This window comes from Oncorhynchus kisutch, linkage group LG14 (assembly GCF_002021735.2).
Source record: "Oncorhynchus kisutch isolate 150728-3 linkage group LG14, Okis_V2, whole genome shotgun sequence".
Classification (NCBI taxonomy): Eukaryota; Metazoa; Chordata; class Actinopteri; order Salmoniformes; family Salmonidae; genus Oncorhynchus; species Oncorhynchus kisutch.
In genome coordinates this window covers 9,623,487-9,643,348 of record NC_034187.2, presented here as the reverse complement: position 1 = coordinate 9,643,348, position 19,862 = coordinate 9,623,487, and the positions used below count along the sequence as shown (strand labels likewise).

The window sequence follows — 19,862 nt, the reverse complement described above, 5'->3', positions numbered from 1 at the left end:
GTTTATGTGTAGGCGGGCTAGGGTCAGTTTGTTATATCTGGAGTACTTCTCCTGTCCTATTCGGTGTCCTGTGTGAATCTAAGTGTGCGTTCTCTAATTCTCTCCTTCTCTCTTTCTTTCTCTCTCTCTGTCGGAGGACCTGAGCCCTAGGACCATGCCCCAGGACTACCTGACATGATGACTCCTTGCTGTCCCCAGTCCACCTGGCCGTGCTGCTGCTCCAGTTTCAACTGACCTGAGCCCTAGGACCATGCCCCAGGACTACCTGACATGATGACTCCTTGCTGTCCCCAGTCCACCTGACCGTGCTGCTGCTCCAGTTTCAACTGTTCTGCCTTATTATTATTCGACCATGCTGGTCATTTATGAACATTTGAACATCTTGGCCATGTTCTGTTATAATCTCCACCCGGCACAGCCAGAAGAGGACTGGCCACCCCACATAGCCTGGTTCCTCTCTAGGTTTCTTCCTAGGTTCTGGCCTTTCTAGGGAGTTTTTCCAAGCCACCGTGCTTCTACACCTGCATTGCTTGCTGTTTGGGGTTTTAGGCTGGGTTTCTGTACAGCACTTTGAGATATCAGCTGAGGTACGAAGGGCTATATGAATACATTTGATTTGATTTGATTTTGGTAGTGGTTGTGATGGTGAAAATGATGGGGGTGGTGATGATGGTGGTGAAGGTGGTGATGATGGTATTGGTGGTGATGATGGTGGTGGTGAGGATGGTGGTGGTGGTGGGGGTGGTGGTTGTGATGGTGGTAATGATGGGAGTGGTGGTGATGGTGGTGGTGGTGATGGTGGTGTTGTGGTGGTGGTGATGGTGGTGATGATGGTGGTGATGATGATGGTGGTTGTGATGGTGGAAATGATGGGAGTGGTAATGATGGTGGTGACGGTGGTGGTGGTGATGATGGTGGTGGAGATTATGGTATTGCTGGTGATGGTGGTGATGATGGTAGTGGTTGTGATGGTGGAAATGATGGGATTGGTGATGATGATGGTGGTGATGGTGGTATTGGTGGTGATAATGGTGATGGTGGTGGTGATGGTGGTGGTGATGGTGGTGATAATGGTGATGTTGGTGATGATGGTGCTGGTGGTGGTTGTGATGGGGTTAACGATGGGGCGGTGATGATAGTGGTGATGGTGGTGGTGATGGTGGTGGTGATGGTATTGGTGGTGATGATGGGGGTGGTGATGATGGCGGTGGTGATGATGGTATTGGTGGTGACGATGGTGGTGGTTATTGTGGTGGTGTTGGAATTGGTGGTTATGATGGTAGTGGTTGTGATGAGGGGTGTGATGGTGGTGGTGATGAGGATGGTGGTGGTTGTGATGATGGTGATGTTGGTGGTGGGGGTGTTGATGATGGTGCTGGTGGCAGTTGTGATGGGGATAATGTTGGGAGTGGTGATGATGGGATGGTGATGGTGGTGGTGATGGTATTGGTGGTGGTGGTGATGATGATGGTAGTGGTGGTGGTGGAAATTACGGGAGTGGTGATGATGGGGGTTGCGATGATGGTATTATGGTATTGGTAGGGATGACGGTGGTGGTGATGGTGGTGGTGTTGGTATTGGTGGTGATGACGATGCTGGTGGTTGTGATGATGGTATTGGTGGTGATGATGGTGGTGATGGTGGTGACGATGCTGGTGGTTGTGATGATGGTATTGGTGGTGATGGTGGTGATGATGGTGATGGGGGTGGTGATGATGGTGGTTGTGATGGGGATAATGATGGGAGTGGTGATGATGGGGTGGTGATGATGGTGGTGCTGGTGGTGGTGCTGCTGATGATGGTGGTGGTATTGGTGGTAATGATGGTGGTGGTGGTGGTGATGGTATTGGTGGTGATGATGGTGGTGGTAGTGATGATGGTGGTGGTGGTGGAAATTATGGGAGTGGTGATGATGGGGGTTGTGATGATGGTGGTGAAGATGGTGTGATGATGGTATTGGTGGTGATGATGGTGGTGGTTGTGATGGTGGTGATGATGGTGATGGTGGTGATGATGGTGATGATGGTGGTGATGGTGAGGGTGGTGGTGGTGATGATGTTAATGGTGGTGATGATGATGATGGTATTGGTTTTGATGGTGATGATGGGGGTGGTGGTGATGGTATTGGTGGTGATGATTGTGGTGATGGTGGTGATGTTGGTGGTGGGGGTGGTGATGGTGGTGTGGGTGGTGGTTGTGATGGGGATAATGATGGGAGTGGTGATGATGGGGTGGTGCTGCTGATGATGGTGGTGGTGATGGTATTGGTGGTGATGATGGTGGTGATGGTGGAAATTATGGGAGTGGTGATGATGGGAGTGGTGATGATGGTGGTGATGATGGTATTGGTGGTGATGATGGTGGTGGTGATGGTGGTGGTATTGGTGGTGATGATGGTGACAATGCTGGTGGTTGTGATGATGGTATTGGTGGTGATTATGGTGATGGTGTTGGTTTTGGTGGTGATGATGATGGTATTGGTGGTGATGGTGGTTGTGATGGTCGAAATGGTGGGAGTTGTGATGATGGGGGTGGAGATGAGGGTGGTGATGATGATATTGGTAGTGAGTGATGATGGTGGTGATGGTGGTGTTGATGGTGGTGTTGGTGATGATGGTGGTGATGGTGGTAGTGGTTGTGATGGTGGTGATGGTATTGGTGGTGGTGAAGGATTTGGTGGTGGTGGCAAATGGTGGTGGTGGTGATGGTATTTGTGGTGATGGTGTCCGTGGTGGTATTGGTGGTGGTGGTGGTGGTTGTGATGGTGGACATGATGAGAGTGGTGATGATGGGGGTGGTGATGATGGTGGTGATGATTGTATTGGTGATGATGATGGTGGTGATGATATTGGTGGTGATGGTGATGGGGGTGATGTTGATGGTGGTGGTGATGATGGTTTTGGTGGTGATGATGGTGGTGGTTGTGATGGTGGAAATTATGGGAGTGGTGATGATGGTATTGGTGGTGATGATGTTGGTGATGGTGGTTGTGGTGATGATGGTGGTGATGTTGGTGGTGGGGGTGGTGATGATGGTGTTGGTGGTGGTTGTGATGGGGATAATGATGGGAGTGGTGATGATGGGGTGGTGATGATGGTGGTGCTGGTGGTGATGGTGGTAGTGCTGTTGCTGGTGGTGATGGTATTGGTGGTGATTATGGTGGTGGTAGTGATGGTGGTGTTGATGGTATTGGTGGTGGTGATGGTATTGGTGGTGATGATGGTGGTGATGGTTGTTGTGATGGTGGTGATGATGGTGGAAATTATGGGAGTGGTGATGATGGGGATGGTGATGATGGTATTGGTGATGATGGTGGTGGTTGTGATGTTGGAAATAGTAGGAGTGGTGATGATGGGGTGGTGATGATGTTGGTGATGGTATTGGTGATGATGATGGTGGTTATGGTTGTTGTGATGGTGGTGGTGATGGTATTGGTGGTGATGGTAGTGGTGGTGGTGATGTTGATGATGGTGGTGGTGATGATGGTATTGGTGATGATGGTGGTGGTGGTTGTGATGTTGGAAATGGTGGGAGTGGTGATGATGGGGTGGTGATGGTGGTGGTGATGGTATTGGTGATGATGATGGTGGTTATGGTTTTTGTGATGTGGTGATGGTGGTATTGGTGGTGGTGGTGATGGTATTGGTGGTGGTGATGGTATTTGTGGTGATGGTGGTGCCGATGATGATGATGGTGATGATGGTGGTTATGGTGGTGATGATGGTGGTGATGGTATTGGTGATGGTGATGATGGTATTGGTGGTGATGGTGGTGACACCCCCCCATCCACATCGATGCAACAGTAGTGGAGAGGGTAGCAAGTTTTAAGTTCCTCGGCATACACATCACAGACAAACTGAATTGGTCCACTCACACAGACAGCATCGTGAGGAAGGCGCAGCAGCGCCTCTTCAACCTCAGGAGGCTGAAGAAATTCGGCTTGTCACCAAAAGCACTCACAAACTTCTACAGATGCACAATCGAGAGCATCCTGGCGGGCTGTATCACCGCCTGGTATGGCAACTGCACCGCCCTCAACCGTAAGGCTCTCCAGAGGGTAGTGAGGTCTGCACAACGCATCACCGGGGGCAAACTACCTGCCCTCCAGGACACCTACACCACCCGATGCTACAGGAAGGCCATAAAGATCATCAAGGACATCAACCACCCGAGCCACTGCCTGTTCACCCCGCTGTCATCCAGAAGGCGAGGTCAGTACAGGTGCATCAAAGCTGGGACCGAGAGACTGAAAAACAGCTTCTATCTCAAGGCCATCAGACTGTTAAACAGCCACCACTAACATTGAGTGGCTACTGCCAACACACTGTCAATGCCACTGACTCTACTCCAGCCACTTTAATCATGGGAATTGATGGGAAATGATGTAAATATATCACTAGCCACTTTAAACAATGCTACCTTATATAATGTTACTTACCCTACATTATTCATCTCATATGCATACGTAGATACTGTACTCTATATCATCGACTGCATCCTTATGTAATACATGTATCACTAGCCACTTTAACTATGCCACTTGGTTTACATACTCATCTCATATGTATATACTGCCTATGCTGCTATATCTTGCCTATGCTGCTCTGTACCATCACTCATTCATATATCCTTATGTACATATTCTTTATCCCCTTACACTGTGTATAAGACAGTAGTTTTTTTTGGAATTGTTAGTTAGATTACTTGTTCGTTATTACTGCATTGTCGGAACTAGAAGCACAAGCATTTCGCTACACTCGCATTAACATCTGCTAACCATGTGTATGTGACAAATACATTTGATTTGATTTGATTTGATGATGGTGGTGGTTGTGATGTTGGAAATGATGGGAGAGGTGATGATGGGGGTGGTGATGATGGTGGTGATGGTATTTGTGGTGATGGTATGGTTGTGATGGTGGTGGTGGTCATGGTATTGGTGGTGGTATTGGTGGTGGTGCTGGTATTTGTGGTGATGGTGGTGGTGCTGGTAGTGGTCGTGGTGGTGGTGATGATAATTTGGGTGGTGGTGTGGGGGCGATATAATAGAAAAGCCCAGCCAGAAGGACCAACAAGCGGACACACTTACAAGATGAAGTCGTCCTGGCTGGAACGGATCTGGCCCAGAGCAGGGAAGGAGGGCAGGCCAGTGTTGAAGATACCCCTGCAGTGGAACAAATACTGTATCAGTCTCCATCAGGGCTAGGCTACCCATAGAGATACAATATTAACCAAGATGGCCGTGGTGTAGTCGCCTGTATGACAATTTCCATTCTAGGGTTTTATCTAGTGTTCTGGAATGACACGGCAGGGTTTATTTACAAACGAGCACCATGCACACTTAACTCTGCTAATGACTTACCAACTGAGCTAATTGATCAACATCTGTGATTGGCTAAATTCCACCTAACTGGGCATGCAAGCTCAAGGTAATAACTTCACATTCATTATCTCCAGTACCATATACCCAGTTTCTCATTGATAAAAAAAGTGTTTTTCTACATTATTTCCTAAAAAAAAGAGAAAGAAGCGATAAGACTGCGAAACAACTTGTTTTTTAAACAAACTCTCTTGCACTGACTCTATGCACACACACTGGTCTCTACCCATACTTTCACACATGCTTACGCTTACACACACTCACACTCACACTCACACAAACACAGACACACACACACACACACACGCATTCTGATGACAAACACAAATACTCACACATACAGTGGGGCAAAAAAGTATTTAGTCAGCGACCAATTATGCTAGTTCTCCCACTTAAAAAGATGAGAGAGGCCTGTAATATTCATCATAGGTACACTTCAACTATGACGGACAAAATGAGAAAAGAAAATCCAGAAAATCACATTGTAGGATTTTTAATGAATTTATTTGCTAATTATGGTGGAAAATAAGTATTTGGTCAATAACAAAAGTTTATCTCAATACTTTGTTATATACCCTTTGTTGGCAAGGACAGAGGTCAAACGTTTTCTGTAAGTCTTCACAAGGTTTTCTCACACTGTTGCTGGTATTTTGGCCCATTCCTCCATTCAGATCTCCTCTAGAGCAGTGATGTTTTGGGGCTGTTGCTGGGCAACACAGACTTTCAACTCCCTCTAAAGATTTTCTATGGGGTTGAGATCTGGAGACTGGCTAGGCCACTCCAGGACCTTGAAATGCTTCTTACGAAGCCACTCCTTCGTTGCCCGGGCGGTGTGTTTGGGATCATTGTCATGCAGAAAGACCCAGCCACGTTTCATCTTCAATGCCCTTGCTGATGGAAGGAGGTTTTCACTCAAAATCTCACGATACATGGCCCCATTCATTCTTTCCTTTACACAGATCATTCTTCCTGGTCCCTTTGCAGAAAAACAGCCCCAAAGCATGATGTTTCCACCCCCATGCTTCACAGTAGGTATGGTGTTCTTTGGATGCAACTCAGCATTCTTTGTCCTCCAAACACGACGAGTTGAGTTTTTACCAAAAAGTTCTATTTTGGTTTCATCTGACCATATGACATTCTCCCAATCTTCTTCTGGATCATCCAAATGCTCTCTAGCAAACTTCAGATGGGCCTGGACATGTACTGGCTTAAGCAGGGAGACACGTCTGGCACTGCAGGATTTGAGTCCCTGGCGGCGTAGTGTGTTACTGATGGTAGGCTTTGTTACTTTGGTCCCAGCTCTCTGAAGGTCATTCACTAGGTCCCCCCGTGTGGTTCTGGGATTTTTGCTCACCGTTCTTGTGATCATTTTGACCCCACGGGGTGAGATCTTGCATGGAGCCCCAGATTGAGGGAGATTATCAGTGGTCTTGTATGTCTTCCATTTCCTAATAATTGCTCCTACAGTTGATTTCTTCAAACCAAGCTGCTTACCTATTGCAGATTCAGTCTTCCCAGCCTGGTGCAGGTCTATAATTTTGTTTCTGGTGTCCTTTGACAGCTCTTTGGTCTTGGCCATAGTGGAGTTTGGAGTGTGACTGTTTGAGGTTGTGGACAGGTGTCTTTTATACTGAAAACAAGTTCAAACAGGTGCAATTAATACAGGTAACGAGTGGAGGACAGAGGAGCCTCTTAAAGAAGAAGTTACAGGTCTGTGAGAGCCAGAAATCTTGCTTGTTTGTAGGTGACCAAATACTTATTTTCCACCATAATTTGCAAATAAATTCATTAACAACCCTACAATCATGTTGTCTGTCATAGTTGAAGTGTACCTATTACAGGCCGCTCTCATCTTTTTAAGTGGGAGAACTTGCACAATTGGTGACTGACTAAATACTTTTTTGCCCCACTGTATGGGACCAGGTAGCTCATTTGGTAGAGCATGGAGCATGGTGCGCACATCACTGTAAGTTGCTCTGGATAAAAGGGTTCTGATAAATGATTAAATTAAATTATTATAAATTAGGTAGTCAAAGTGAAGCCCGAATCTAATGCATCTTCCTGTAAAAGGACAGGAGAATACCAACATGAACAAGACAACACTTCATCGATGAAAGGGCTCCTGGGAGACTCATTAAGTGACTGGACCATTGTTTCTTGTAGCCATTTCACAGTTCTCTGCTTCTTCCTTTCCTTGAACACGTGTGGAAGGTTTTACTTGACTAATATGGTAGCACCTGAGGTTTTACTTGACTAATATGGTAGCACCTGAGGTTTTACTTGACTAATATGGTAGCACCTGAGGTTTTACTTGACTAATATGGTAGCACCTGAGGTTTTACTTGACTAATATGGTAGCACCTGAGGTTTTACTTGACTAATATGGTAGATTATTTCTATGGTAGCAGAGGTGGTTTGCAGCTCTCTTAAGGAGCAATCGACCTTATATCGACCTTATTCACAGCAGAATGTTCGACCATAAACAGCCAGTGTGGGTAGCTGATATTCGGTTGGGTCTTTTTAAAAACCATCACATCATGGCTAGAAATTTTTTTCTTCTGAGTATCCAAATACAAATAATAATCGTTGCGGTGTGAAGCGGTTTTTGATCTGCAGGGTTTATGCATGGGAGCATTCTTACCCCATTAAAAATTATGAACATAAAAATATAAAAGAAATCTGTGAATAAGGTCTGAAGCTGTCATGACAGTTAATTATTGCATCAAAATAGGTTTTTAGTCAACTTACCTGGTAAAATAAAGGTAAATAAATTAAATGAAATAATTTCCCCCACTTACAGGTACTTTAAGTTTGTTAGGTCCTTGAATGCCTCTGGGTCAATGTAAGACAGGCTCCTGATACCCCTTATCTCTCTGTGACACACATAAACACAAACACACACACAGACACAGTAAATTAATGTGATGCGCACACACTTGAACAACAACCAACACCACAGCACACAGTCCAAAATGTCCATAATGTTACCATGTTCTATGTTACCATGTTACCATGTTCTATGTTACCATGATACCATGTTCTATGTTACCATGATACCATGTTCTATGTTACCATGATACCATGTTCTATGTTACCATGTTCTATGTTACCATGTTGCTATGTTACCACATTATATGTTACCATGTTTCATGTTACCATATTCTATGTTACCATGTTACTGTGATACCATGTTACCATGTTTCATGTTACCATGTTTCATGTTACCATATTCTATGTTACCATGTTACCATGTTCTATGTTACCATTTTACCATGTTCTATGTTGCCATGTTACCTCATTCTATGTTACCATGTTACCATGTTCTATGTTACCATGTTCTATGTTACCATGTTCTATGTTACCATGTTTCATGTTACCATATTCTATGTTACCATGTTACCACATTCTATGTTACCATGTTTCATGTTACCATGTTCTGTTACCATGTTACCATGATACCATGTTCAATGTTACCATGTTACCATGTTCTATGTTACCATCTTGCCATGTTACCATGTTCTATGTTACCATGTTACCATGATACCATGTTCAATGTTGCCATGCTCCATGTTCTATGTTACCATGTTATATGTTCTTTGTTGCCATGTTCTATGTTACCATGTTCTATGTTACCATGTTCTATGTTACCATGTTACCATGTTCTATGTTACCATGTAACCATGTTCCATGTTCCCAGTGCCAAACACATTTCTACCATACTGGAATGCAATCATAATCACCCAGGAAGAGAAAAGATAGGGTTGGATCAGTAATCCTCGCCCCTGTTTTGGTAAAAAGCTGAGGGATGGGGCTGGAGACATGTAAGCACTCTCAAATTCATAGACAGAGCTACGGATACAGGGATCCATGATATCCAAAGTATAGTTTTAACTATGTTTTGAGGCTATATAGTGTTTGTTTACATTTACTATGTTTACAAACATTTGAGTAAAACAAGCTTATATTTTGGGTTCTGATGGGGTACAACAGCTGAACTAATTTCATGAGACATTTATAAGTTATATAAATGTGTATGTTGTCTGAGTGACTCAAACAGTATAACAAAATCAGTGGACGTCACCTGGGGCCCCGGGGTATGTGCTCCGGTCGGTAATCCGGGCCCTGCCTCTGTGCCAGCCGTTGAGAATTAATGTAAATGCATGTTATTTTCCAATATTTTTATTCAGTCTCTCGTTTGGTCATGTAATTGATATTTCTCTGTCTAAACCTTTTAGGCTAAACGAAGATTCAGGCACCTCCTATTCCAATTCCAAACCACATGGTTGGGCTAACAGAGCCTCCAATTCCAAACCACATGGTTAGGCTAACAGAGCCTCCAATTCCAAACCACATGGTTGGTCTAACAGAGCCTCCAATTCCAAACCACATGGTTGGGCTAACAGAGCCTCCAATTCCAAACCACATGGTTAGGCTAACAGAGCCTCCAATTCCAAACCACATGGTTGGTCTAACAGATCCTCCAATTCCAAACCACATACCGTTGGGCTAAAACGCAAACTCTTAATGGTAGATTGGAGGCTCTATATGCGCTGCAACCCTGAGCTGAGGTAGATAGATATATGAGATAAGATGGAAAAAGAGGGACTGTGGCCTACAGTACTTACATGTGAATAGCCTTGGGCAGCTTGTGAAAAGAATGTCTCTCCAGACTCCTCAGACTTTCATCATCTGATATGTAACTGATTGGGAAAATATAGAATGGAAATGTATAACTTTTTCACTGCAAGAACAGATTGGATAAAAAATATATTGTGTACAGTCCTGAGCTACATCTACATCCCAGGCTGTTCCCCTGTAGGCCCTATGGAAGTGTATGGAAGTGAGATAATCAATGACGGGCTGTTCAGTTCTAGGATATCATACTTTTACCACTACAGATATAACATAGTAGCATATGTTACAAACAAAAACCTACATGTGAGAGATGTTGATCAAGTTGGCGAAGGCATCCTGAGATATGGAGGTCAGTCTTGTCTCCACAAGCCACCTGTTGTGATAATACATCGATAATCCATTTTTTTTAATGGTGCTTTTAATTTCATTTGTGTTGTTCGTGTAATGGTATCCATTCTAGTTTTCACATCTCTATAATCGCAATTGTAAATGAGAACTTGTTCTCAACTTGCCTACCTGGTTAAATAAAGGTAAAATAAAAAATAAAAAAATAAAAAAATTATATCCATGCAACTCATTATTATACCGCATTAGCTTTTAATGTTGTAATTCAGGTATCTGCAAATACAAAGTAACTATTGCCTGACCTGTTACATCCATAGACATTATATAGTTAATAGAAACATATTTGGGGGCTATGGGGTGATGGTTACTGGTCAGTGTAGATCTGCAGAAAGAGAGAGGGATTGTTCTGTCGACATCGTATCCAATGGAAGCTGATTATTATTATTATTATTGTTAGATTATACACATTTACAAGATGAGAATACCTTCTTTGTATGTTGGGTAATGATAAAAACAGACAGCTGTGTTAAACCCATGAGGTAAGAATCAATAGGTAAATATAAAGAATTCAAATCACCAGTTGAACAGATTTCTTGAATCCCAGACTGTAGCTTAAAACTGAACCCCACTACTAGGTATTATTCGTCGTATGTCAATTAAGTTAACTTCTCTTTCGCTGAGTTATTCCTTTAAATCAACATCACTTCGACTGACTGACAGGACCGGTAAAAAGAAACAGTAGAAAGATACGGAAACGAGAGTACTTACAGCTCTTTAGTGCTGGGATGGAATGCAGGTAGGACGTCAATTTCGAAGCATGACACTGTTTTCGTACTGTCCCATTTGGTGCAGTCGCAAAAAGTTGGGCAAACGTCGATGTTATCAGTTGAATCGACCGGTGAAGCGATGAAAAGTATAAACATACGAATAATTAGATTCATTTTCAGATAGATTACTGAATCGATATCCTCGCTCATGATTTGGTATTGCGTGAAGCCTATGAACGCATATTCGGCACATTAAAGTTTAATTTCCAATGTCAAGGTATATTACAGTTGTATTCGCCCGTATAGCATCTCATGTAGACATGTACTTCCCAAGTTAAGTCAAAATTGATAGAGATGCGGTACGGGGGCGTTCCGTTCATCTGAAACTTGCGTGCGTTGAACGTGGCTGAATCACACCGCATGGGGTGGGGAGTTACAGACTTTTCAGGATGTTTAAGTTAATGCGTTGTACTGTAGGTTATTTATTGGGAATATACAGTTCCAATAATATTTTCATATTGGACAGATTGTAGGATCTGGGGCCAGGAGTTTTGTAGATTCATACGAACCATCCATGGCCCGTTTCCCGATGGCGATGCATTGTACAAAATAACGGCCGTAGACGTCACACACGTTTCCCAAAACACCACGTAGGGCAATCGATACAAACGGAAATTTACCTGTGTCGTTCCAAGAGCTGTCCAATGCTGACAATTATTCCAGAATAAAGGCTAAAGAGTTAGCTGTAGCTCTTTAGAGGATAGCTATTCAAATGTATATATTTTTTTATATATATATATTTTTTTTTACAGAGAAGAAATGTTCTGTAGCCTGTTATGTATTTGTCTGTACTATATGTTATGTGTTATGTAATCTAAGTATTTGCTCGTGCTATTTTCTACGCGATGTTTGATTGATGTAAACTCTGAATTTCTTCAGTTTATGTAAACTGTGTGCAAGAATGAATAAAAATCTAAATCGAAAATATCAACTATCAGCTATAAGTAGAATATGATGACAACGGTTTTCGTAATTGCGAAACAAATCATTGTAGCCTAATGGCAGGCAGGAATTGAGCCCTATCTAGGCCTACAGATATTATACAATTGAGTCATACTAAATGATTAAACATGAAGTAGCAAGTTGCTGTGTTGCCATGAAACCTAATATGTTGACCTTCAAGCTATTGGTTAGGCTACAGTGAAATGAGGGAGCTTTTAGATGATAGTAATATATAAGTCTAATAGATACAAATATTGAAGCAGCTCAGATGTAGCCTTATGACTCAGTAGCCTTATGACTTAATAGTAGGTTGGTCTATCGATTGCACATACAATATATAGACAAACGTATGTGGACGTCCTATCAAATTAGTGGAGTACACAGCCATGCAATCTCCATAGACAAACATTGGCAGTAGAATGGCCTTACTGAAGAGCTCAGTGAAAGGATGCCACCTTTCTAACAAGTCAGTTGGTCAAATTTCTGCCCTGCTAGAGCTGCTCTGGTCAACTGTAAGTGCTGTTATTGTGAAGTGGAAACGTCTAGGAACAACAACGCCTCAGCCACGAAGTGGTAGGTCACACAAGCTAACGGAACGGGACCGCAGACTGCTCAAGAGCATAGGATGTGAAACTTGTCTGTCCTTGGTTGTAATACTAATTTCCGTGTTCCAAACGGTCTCTGAAAGCAATGTCAGAGCAAGAACTGTCCGTCGGGAGCTTCATGAAATGGATTCCCGCACACAAGCCTAAAATCACCATGCGCAATGCCAAGCATCGACGGGAATGGTGTAATGCTCGCCACCATTGGACTCTGGAGCAATGGAAACGCGTTCTCTGGAGTGAAGAATCCCGCTTCACCATCTGGCAGTCCAACTGACGAATCTGGGTTTGGCGGATGCCAGGAGAATGCCACCTGCCAGAATGTATAGTGCAAACTGTAAAGTTTGGTGGAGGAGGAATAATGGTCTGGGGCTGTTTTTCATGGTTTGGACTACGCCCCTTAGTTCCAGTGAAGGGGAATCTTAACGCTACAGCATACAATGACATTCTAAATGATTCTGTGCTTCTAACTTTGTGGCAACGGATTGGAAAAGGCCTTTTCCTGTTTCAGCATGACTATTCCCCCGTGCACAACGCAAGGTCCGTACAGAAATGGTTTGTCGAGATCAATGTGGAAGAATTTGACTGGCTTGTCCAGCATCACATCAAGCACGTTTGGGATGAATTGGACCGCCGCCTGCGAGCCAGGCCTAATTGCCCAACATCAGTGCCCGACCTCACTAATGCTCTCGTGGCTGAATGGAAGAAAGTCCCCGCAGCAATGTTACAACATCTAGTGGAAAGACTTTCCAGAAGAGTGGAGGCTGTTCTAGCAGCAAAGGGAGGACCAACTCCATGTTAATACCCATGATTTTGGAATGAGATGTTCGATGAGCAGGTCTCCACATATGTAGTGTATTTGAAAGTGATGTCAATATTTAGCCTAATAATCTAGCTATTATAATTTGATTATTTCGGATGTAATTTTTTTTTAAAGCTTCCTAGCTTTGCTTGTTAATAACATTGCAAAACGTTTAGGCTATTTATCTGAAGTTTTCTAGGTTCACTGGTCACAGAGAGATAAACATCTTCATTCTGTCTTTAGTGTATAAATTGACGTGGGAGGGTAAACGATGATCTAAGGATGCACCTAGCTGTTCTATTAGGGGTCTGAGGCAGGCATTAGATACGGAGAGGTTTCAAGTGCAATGAAAGATGAAAGATGGAAAGTTAAAGATGCTCTTATGAAGGTTCTAATGCTAAACTTAGAAAGATGCTTTTGGGAAACTGAGCCCAAATATCACGAGGTGACATTCTTTTGCCAGAGGTTTGTCCCACAGAGGTAGAAAGAGAGCTCTAGATGCATATAACCCATTTTAGAATAGACCTTGCCATTGAGGGCTTCCACCATTTCAAAGTTGTCAACCTAGTGGGCATTTTTTGGGGTTGGTAGAGATCAGCCAATAATAAGAATACTGTCTCCTGCTTAAATTGGGTTGTCTATTGCCCCTTTAAAGACATTTACATGCCATCTGCAGTAGCCACATCAATGTTTGGATTCATTATTAATTATATGCACCCATTGATTCTTGATGAATTAAAAAACGTATGTAACCTTTATTTAACGAGGCAAGTCCGTTAAGAACAAATTCTTATTTTCAATGATGGTCTAGGAACAGTGGGTTAACTGCCTTGTTCATGGGCAGAATGACAGATTTTTACTTTGTCAGCTCAGGGATTTGATCTTACAACCTTTTGATACAAGTCCAACGCTCTAACCACTAGGCATCCTGCCACAACAAGAATATAGCGAAGCCCGTGACTGTGAATACTGAGTTTGGCGTCCGCTCCCGCCCTTCCGGAAACCCCTCTCTCAAAGTTACAGATCACATTCTGTTGTCTCTGCCTGGCCGGTTCCCCTCTCTCAAAGCTACAGATCACATTCTGTTGTCTCTGCCTGGCCGGTTCCCCTCTCTCAAAGCTACAGATCACATTCTGTTGTCTCTGCCTGGCCGGTTCCCCTCTCTCAAAGCTACAGATCACATTCTGTTGTCTCTGCCTGGCCGGTTCCCCTCTCTCAAAGCTACAGATCACATTCTGTAGTCTCTGCCTGGCCGGTTCCCCTCTCTCAAAGCTACAGATCACATTCTGTTGTCTCTGCCTGGCCGGTTCCCTTCTCTCAAAGCTACAGATCACATTCTGTTGTCTCTGCCTGGCCAGTTCCCCTCTCTCAAAGCTACAGATCACATTCTGTTGTCTCTGCCTGGCCGGTTCCCCTCTCTCAAAGCTACAGATCACATTCTGTTGTCTCTGCCTGGCCGGTTCCCCTCTTTCAAAGCTACAGATCACATTATGTTGTCTCTGCCTGGCCGGTTCCCCTCTCTCAAAGCTACAGATCACATTCTGTTGTCTCTGCCTGGCCGGTTCGCCTCTCTCAAAGCTACAGATCACATTCTGTTGTCTCTGCCTGGCCAGTTCCCCCCCTCAAAGCTACAGATCACATTCTGATCATGTTGTCACTGCCTGGCCAGTTCCCCTATCTCCACTGGGATTCTCTGCCTCAAATCTTATTACAGGGTTTGGCTTACTGGTGCTCTTCCATGCCGTCCCTAGGAGGGGTGCGTCACTTGAGTGGGTTGAGTCACTGACGTGATCTTCCTGTCCGGGTTGGCTCCCCCCTTTGGGTTGTGCTGTGGGGGAGATCTTTGTGGCCTATACTTGGCCTTGTCTCAGGGTAGTGGGTTGGGGGTTGAAGATATCCGTCTAGTGGTGTGGGGGCTGTGCTTTGGCAAAGTGGGTGGGGTTATATCCTGCCTGTTTGGCCCTGTCCGGGAGTATCGCCGGACCGTGCCACAGTGTCTCCCGACTCTTCCTGTCTCAGCCTCCTGTGTTTATGCTGCAATAGTTTATGTGTCGGGGGGCAAGGGTCAGTCTGTTATATCTGGAGTATTTCTCCCGTCTCATCCCTTGTCCTGTTTGAATTTAAGTATGCTCTCTCTAACTCTTTCTTTCTCGGAGGACCTGAGCACTAGGACAATGCCTCAGGACTAACTGGCTTGAGGACTCCTTGCTGTCCCCAGTCCACCTGGTCGTGCTGCTGCTCCAGATTCAACTGTTCTGCCTGCGGCTATGGAACCCTGACCTGTTCACTGGACCTGCTGTTTTCAACTCTCTAGAGTCAGCAGGAGCGGTAGAGATACTCTGAATGATCGGCTACGAAAAGCATACTGACATTTACTCCTGAGGTGCTGACCTGTTGCACCATCTACAACCACTGTGATTATTATTATTTGACCCTGCTGGTCAACTATGAACATTTGAACATCTTGGCCATGTTCTGTTATAATCTCCACCCGGCACAGCGAGAAGAGGACTGGCCACCCCTCATAGCCTGGTTCCTCTCTAGGTTTCTTCCTAGGTCTGGCCTTTCTAGGGAGTTTTTCCTAGCCACCGTGCGTCTACACCTGCATTGCTTGCTGTTTGGGGTTTTAGGCTAGGTTTCTGTACTGCAATTTTTTGGGCGGCAGAGTAGCTTAGTGGTTAGAGCATTGGACTAGTAACCAAAAGGTTGCAAGGTCAAATCCCTGCCAAGGTACAAATCTGTTGTTCTGCCCCTCAACAGGCAGTTAACCCGCTGTTCCTAGGCTGTCATTGAAAATAAGAGTTTGTTCTTAACTGACTTGCCTAGTTAAATAAAGGTAAAATAAACATCAGCTGATGTAAGAAGGGCTTTACAAATACATTTGATGTTATTTTACACAGACATTTTCACACTACACCTCCCATCACTTTTCCCTCTTTACTCACCCTCTTCTGAGGTGGTGGAAAAGTACCCAACTGTTATACTTGAGTAAAAGTAAAGATACCTTAATAGAATATGACTCAAGTAAATGTGAAAATCACCCAGTAAAATACTACTTGAGTAAAAGTCCAAAATTATATGGTTCAAAAAATAAATCAAAAACCATCAAGCGCTATGATGAAACTGGCTCTCATGAGGACCGCCACAGGAAAGGAAGACCCAGAGTTACTTCTGCTGCAGAGGATAAGTTCATTAGAGTTAACTGCACCTCAGATTGCAGCCCAAATAAATGCTTCACAGAGTTCAAGTAACAGACACATCTCAACATTTACTGTTCAGAGGAGACTGAGTGGATCAGGCCACCATGGTTAAATTGCTGCAAAGAAACCACTACTAATGGACACCAATAATAAGAAGAGACTTGGTTTGGCCAAGAAACAGACATTCAACTGGTGGAAATCTGTCCTTTGGTCTGATGAGTCCAAATTTTAGATTTTTGGTTCCAACCGCTGTGTCTTTGTGAGATGCAGAGTAGGTGAACGGATGATCTCTGCATTTGTGGTTCCCATGTGAAGCATGGAGGAGGAGGTGTGATGGTGTGGTGGTGCTTTGCTGGTGACACTGTTAGTGATTTATTTAGAATTCAAAGCTTACTTAACCAGCATGGCTACCAAAGCATTCTGCAGCGATATGCCATCCCATCTGGTTTGTGCTCAGTGAGACTAGCATTTGTTTTTCAACAGGACAATGACCCAAAACACACCTCCAGTTTGTGTAAGGCTGTTTGACCAAGAAGGAGAGTGATGGGTGCTGCATCAGATTACCTGGCCTCCACAATCACCAGATCTCAACCCAATTGAGATGCTTTGGGATGAGTTGGACCACAGAGTGAAGGAAAAGCATCCAACAAGTACTTAGCATATGTGGGAACTCCTTCAAGACTGTTGGGAAAGCATTTCAGGTGACTACCTCATGAAGCTGGTTGAGAGAGTGTGCAAAGCTGTTATCAAGGCAAAGGGTGGCTACTTTGAAGAATCTCAAATATAACTTATATTTGACTTAACACTTTTTTGGTTACTACATGATTCCATATGTGTTATTTCATAGTTTTGATGTCTTCACTTTTATTCTACAATGTAGAATAGAGTAAAAATGAAGAAAGACCCAGGAATAAGTAGGTATGTCCCAACTTTTGACTGGTACTGTATATATTTATACAATCTTGGACATGGGACAAGAATAGAGGTACAATGACATTTACAACAACAATAAGCATTCCTAGTTTCTGTCCAGAATGGCCAGAAAGGGACCCACAATCTTAACAAATCTGCCCGGAGGAGTTAATATACTGGAAGAGTTAGTCCTGAAAGAGTTAGGAGTTAGTGCCGGAGGAGTTATTCTACAGGAGGAGTTAGTCCTGGATGAGTTAGGAGTTAGTGCTGGAGGATTTTATCTGCTGGAGGAATTAGTCCTGAACGAGTTAGGAGTTAGTGCTGGAGGAGTTAATCTGCTGGAGGAGTTATTCTACTGGAGGAGTTAGTCCTGGATGAGTTAGGAGTTACTGCTGGAGGATTTAATCTGCTGGAGGAGTTAGTCCTGGTGGAATTAGGAGTTAGTGCTGGAGGAGTTACTCTGCTGGAGGAGTTAGTCCTGCTGGAGTTAGGAGTTAGGGCTGGTGGAGTTCATCTACTGGAGGAATTATGCCTCGATGAGTTAGGAGTTATGGCTGGAGGATTTAATCTGCTGGAGGAATTAGTCTTGGAGGAGTCAGGAGTTATGGCTGGAGGAGTTGATATACTGGAGGAGTTAATCTACTGGAGGAGTTAATCTGCTGGAGGAGATAGTCCTGGAGGAGTTAATCTACTGGAGGAGTTAATCTGCTGGAGGAGTTAGTCCTGGAGGAGTTAATCTGCTGGAGGATTTAATCTGCTGGAGGAGATAGTCCTGGAGGAGTTAGGAGTTAGGGCTGGAGGAGTTAGCAGTTAATCTACTGGAGGAGTTAGTCCTGGATGAGTTAGGAATTAGGGCTGGAGGATTTCATCTGCTGGAGGAGATAGTCCTGGAGGAGTTAGGAGTTAGGGCTGGAGAGGTTAGCAGTTAATCTACTGGAGGAGTTAGTTTTGGATGAGTTAGGAGTTAGGGCTGGAGGATTTAATCTGCTGGAGGATTTAATCTGCTGGAGGAGTTAATCTACTGGAGGAGTTAATCTGCTGGAGGAGTTAGGAGTTAGTGCTGGAGGAGATAATCTGCTGGAGGAGATAATCTACTGGAGGACTTAGTCCTGGAGGAGTTAGGAGTTAATCTACTGGAGCAGTTAGTCCTGGATGAGTTAGGAGTTAAGACTGGAGGATTTCATCTACTGGAGGAGTTAGTCCTGGATGAGTTAGGAGTTAGGGCTGGAGGATTTAATCTGCTGGAGGAGTTAGTCCTGGAGGAGTTAGGGCTGGAGGAGTTCATCTACTGGAGGAGTTAGTCCTGGAGGAGTTAGGAGTTAGGAGTTAGTGCTGGAGCAGTTAGTCTGCTGGAGGAGTTTCTGCTAGCCATCTACGGAAGCAAGGGGGGTGGGTGACTTCCATTCTGTGAGGAATTTTTTTTCAGACACCTTTCCAAACATCAGAGCCTGTTGTTCCTCGATTTTATCTCAGGTTCAAATGGCCCTCTCATATATATTTGAATTTCAATAAAAGATGTTCCTCTGAAAAATGATTAATTAGGGAGCAGAGCCAAAACAGTTCTGAGTGAATGAACCCTCTGAGGGTTTACATCTGTCACACAGTGGGGAGACCTTGGGGTCAAGTATATTTCATTGGGTTTTGAAGTAATGAAGTCTATGCATGTATTTGTGTTCTATCAATTAATATATGTCATTGATGGAACAGGAGTTATCTGTGTAGTTGGAGAAAAAGGAGACAAACTGTGAGATGATGTGTTTTTGAGTTGGGAGAGTGCTGTAGAGATCATTAAACTAATGTTATACAGGGAGGGTATCAACATTTAAAATTTTCCCTTTGATATAGTGTCTGACTTCTAAATAATGGGAAAATGTGAATGGGATAATTTGAATGTATTATTTAATTGGATGAATGGTGCTAATTGCTTAACTATGTATAAATCTTCAGTTGCTGCCAGTCCTTTCTCCCTCCATTCAACAAACACCCAGACCGAGATGGAACAAAATAATGTTTAAAGCATATCTGGGATTAAATCATATCGGGGATTAAAGCACATCGGGGATTAAATCACATCGGGGATTAAATCACATCAGGGATTAAATCACATCGGGGATTAAAGCATTTCGGGGATTAAATCACATCGGGGATTAAAGCATTTCGGGGATTAAATCACATCGGGGATTAAAGCATATCTGGGATTAAATCACATCGGGGATT

At 43.8% G+C, this 19,862-nt stretch overlaps 1 protein-coding gene across 1 annotated transcript in view; it reads right to left on the bottom strand.

The window, feature by feature from the left end:
- Positions 1-11,517, bottom strand: part of LOC109884174 (thyrotropin receptor-like) — a 38,314-nt gene extending 26,797 nt beyond the window's left edge. The window contains exons 1-5 of the mRNA XM_031787766.1: positions 11,129-11,517; positions 10,317-10,388; positions 10,006-10,080; positions 8,179-8,253; positions 5,090-5,164 (exon numbers count right to left, since the gene is read on the bottom strand). Coding sequence (XP_031643626.1) covers positions 5,090-5,164; positions 8,179-8,253; positions 10,006-10,080; positions 10,317-10,388; positions 11,129-11,337 — 506 coding nt within the window. The 5' untranslated portion in view covers positions 11,338-11,517. The remainder of the gene's footprint in view (positions 1-5,089; positions 5,165-8,178; positions 8,254-10,005; positions 10,081-10,316; positions 10,389-11,128) is intronic.
- Positions 11,518-19,862: the final 8,345 nt, after the last annotated feature.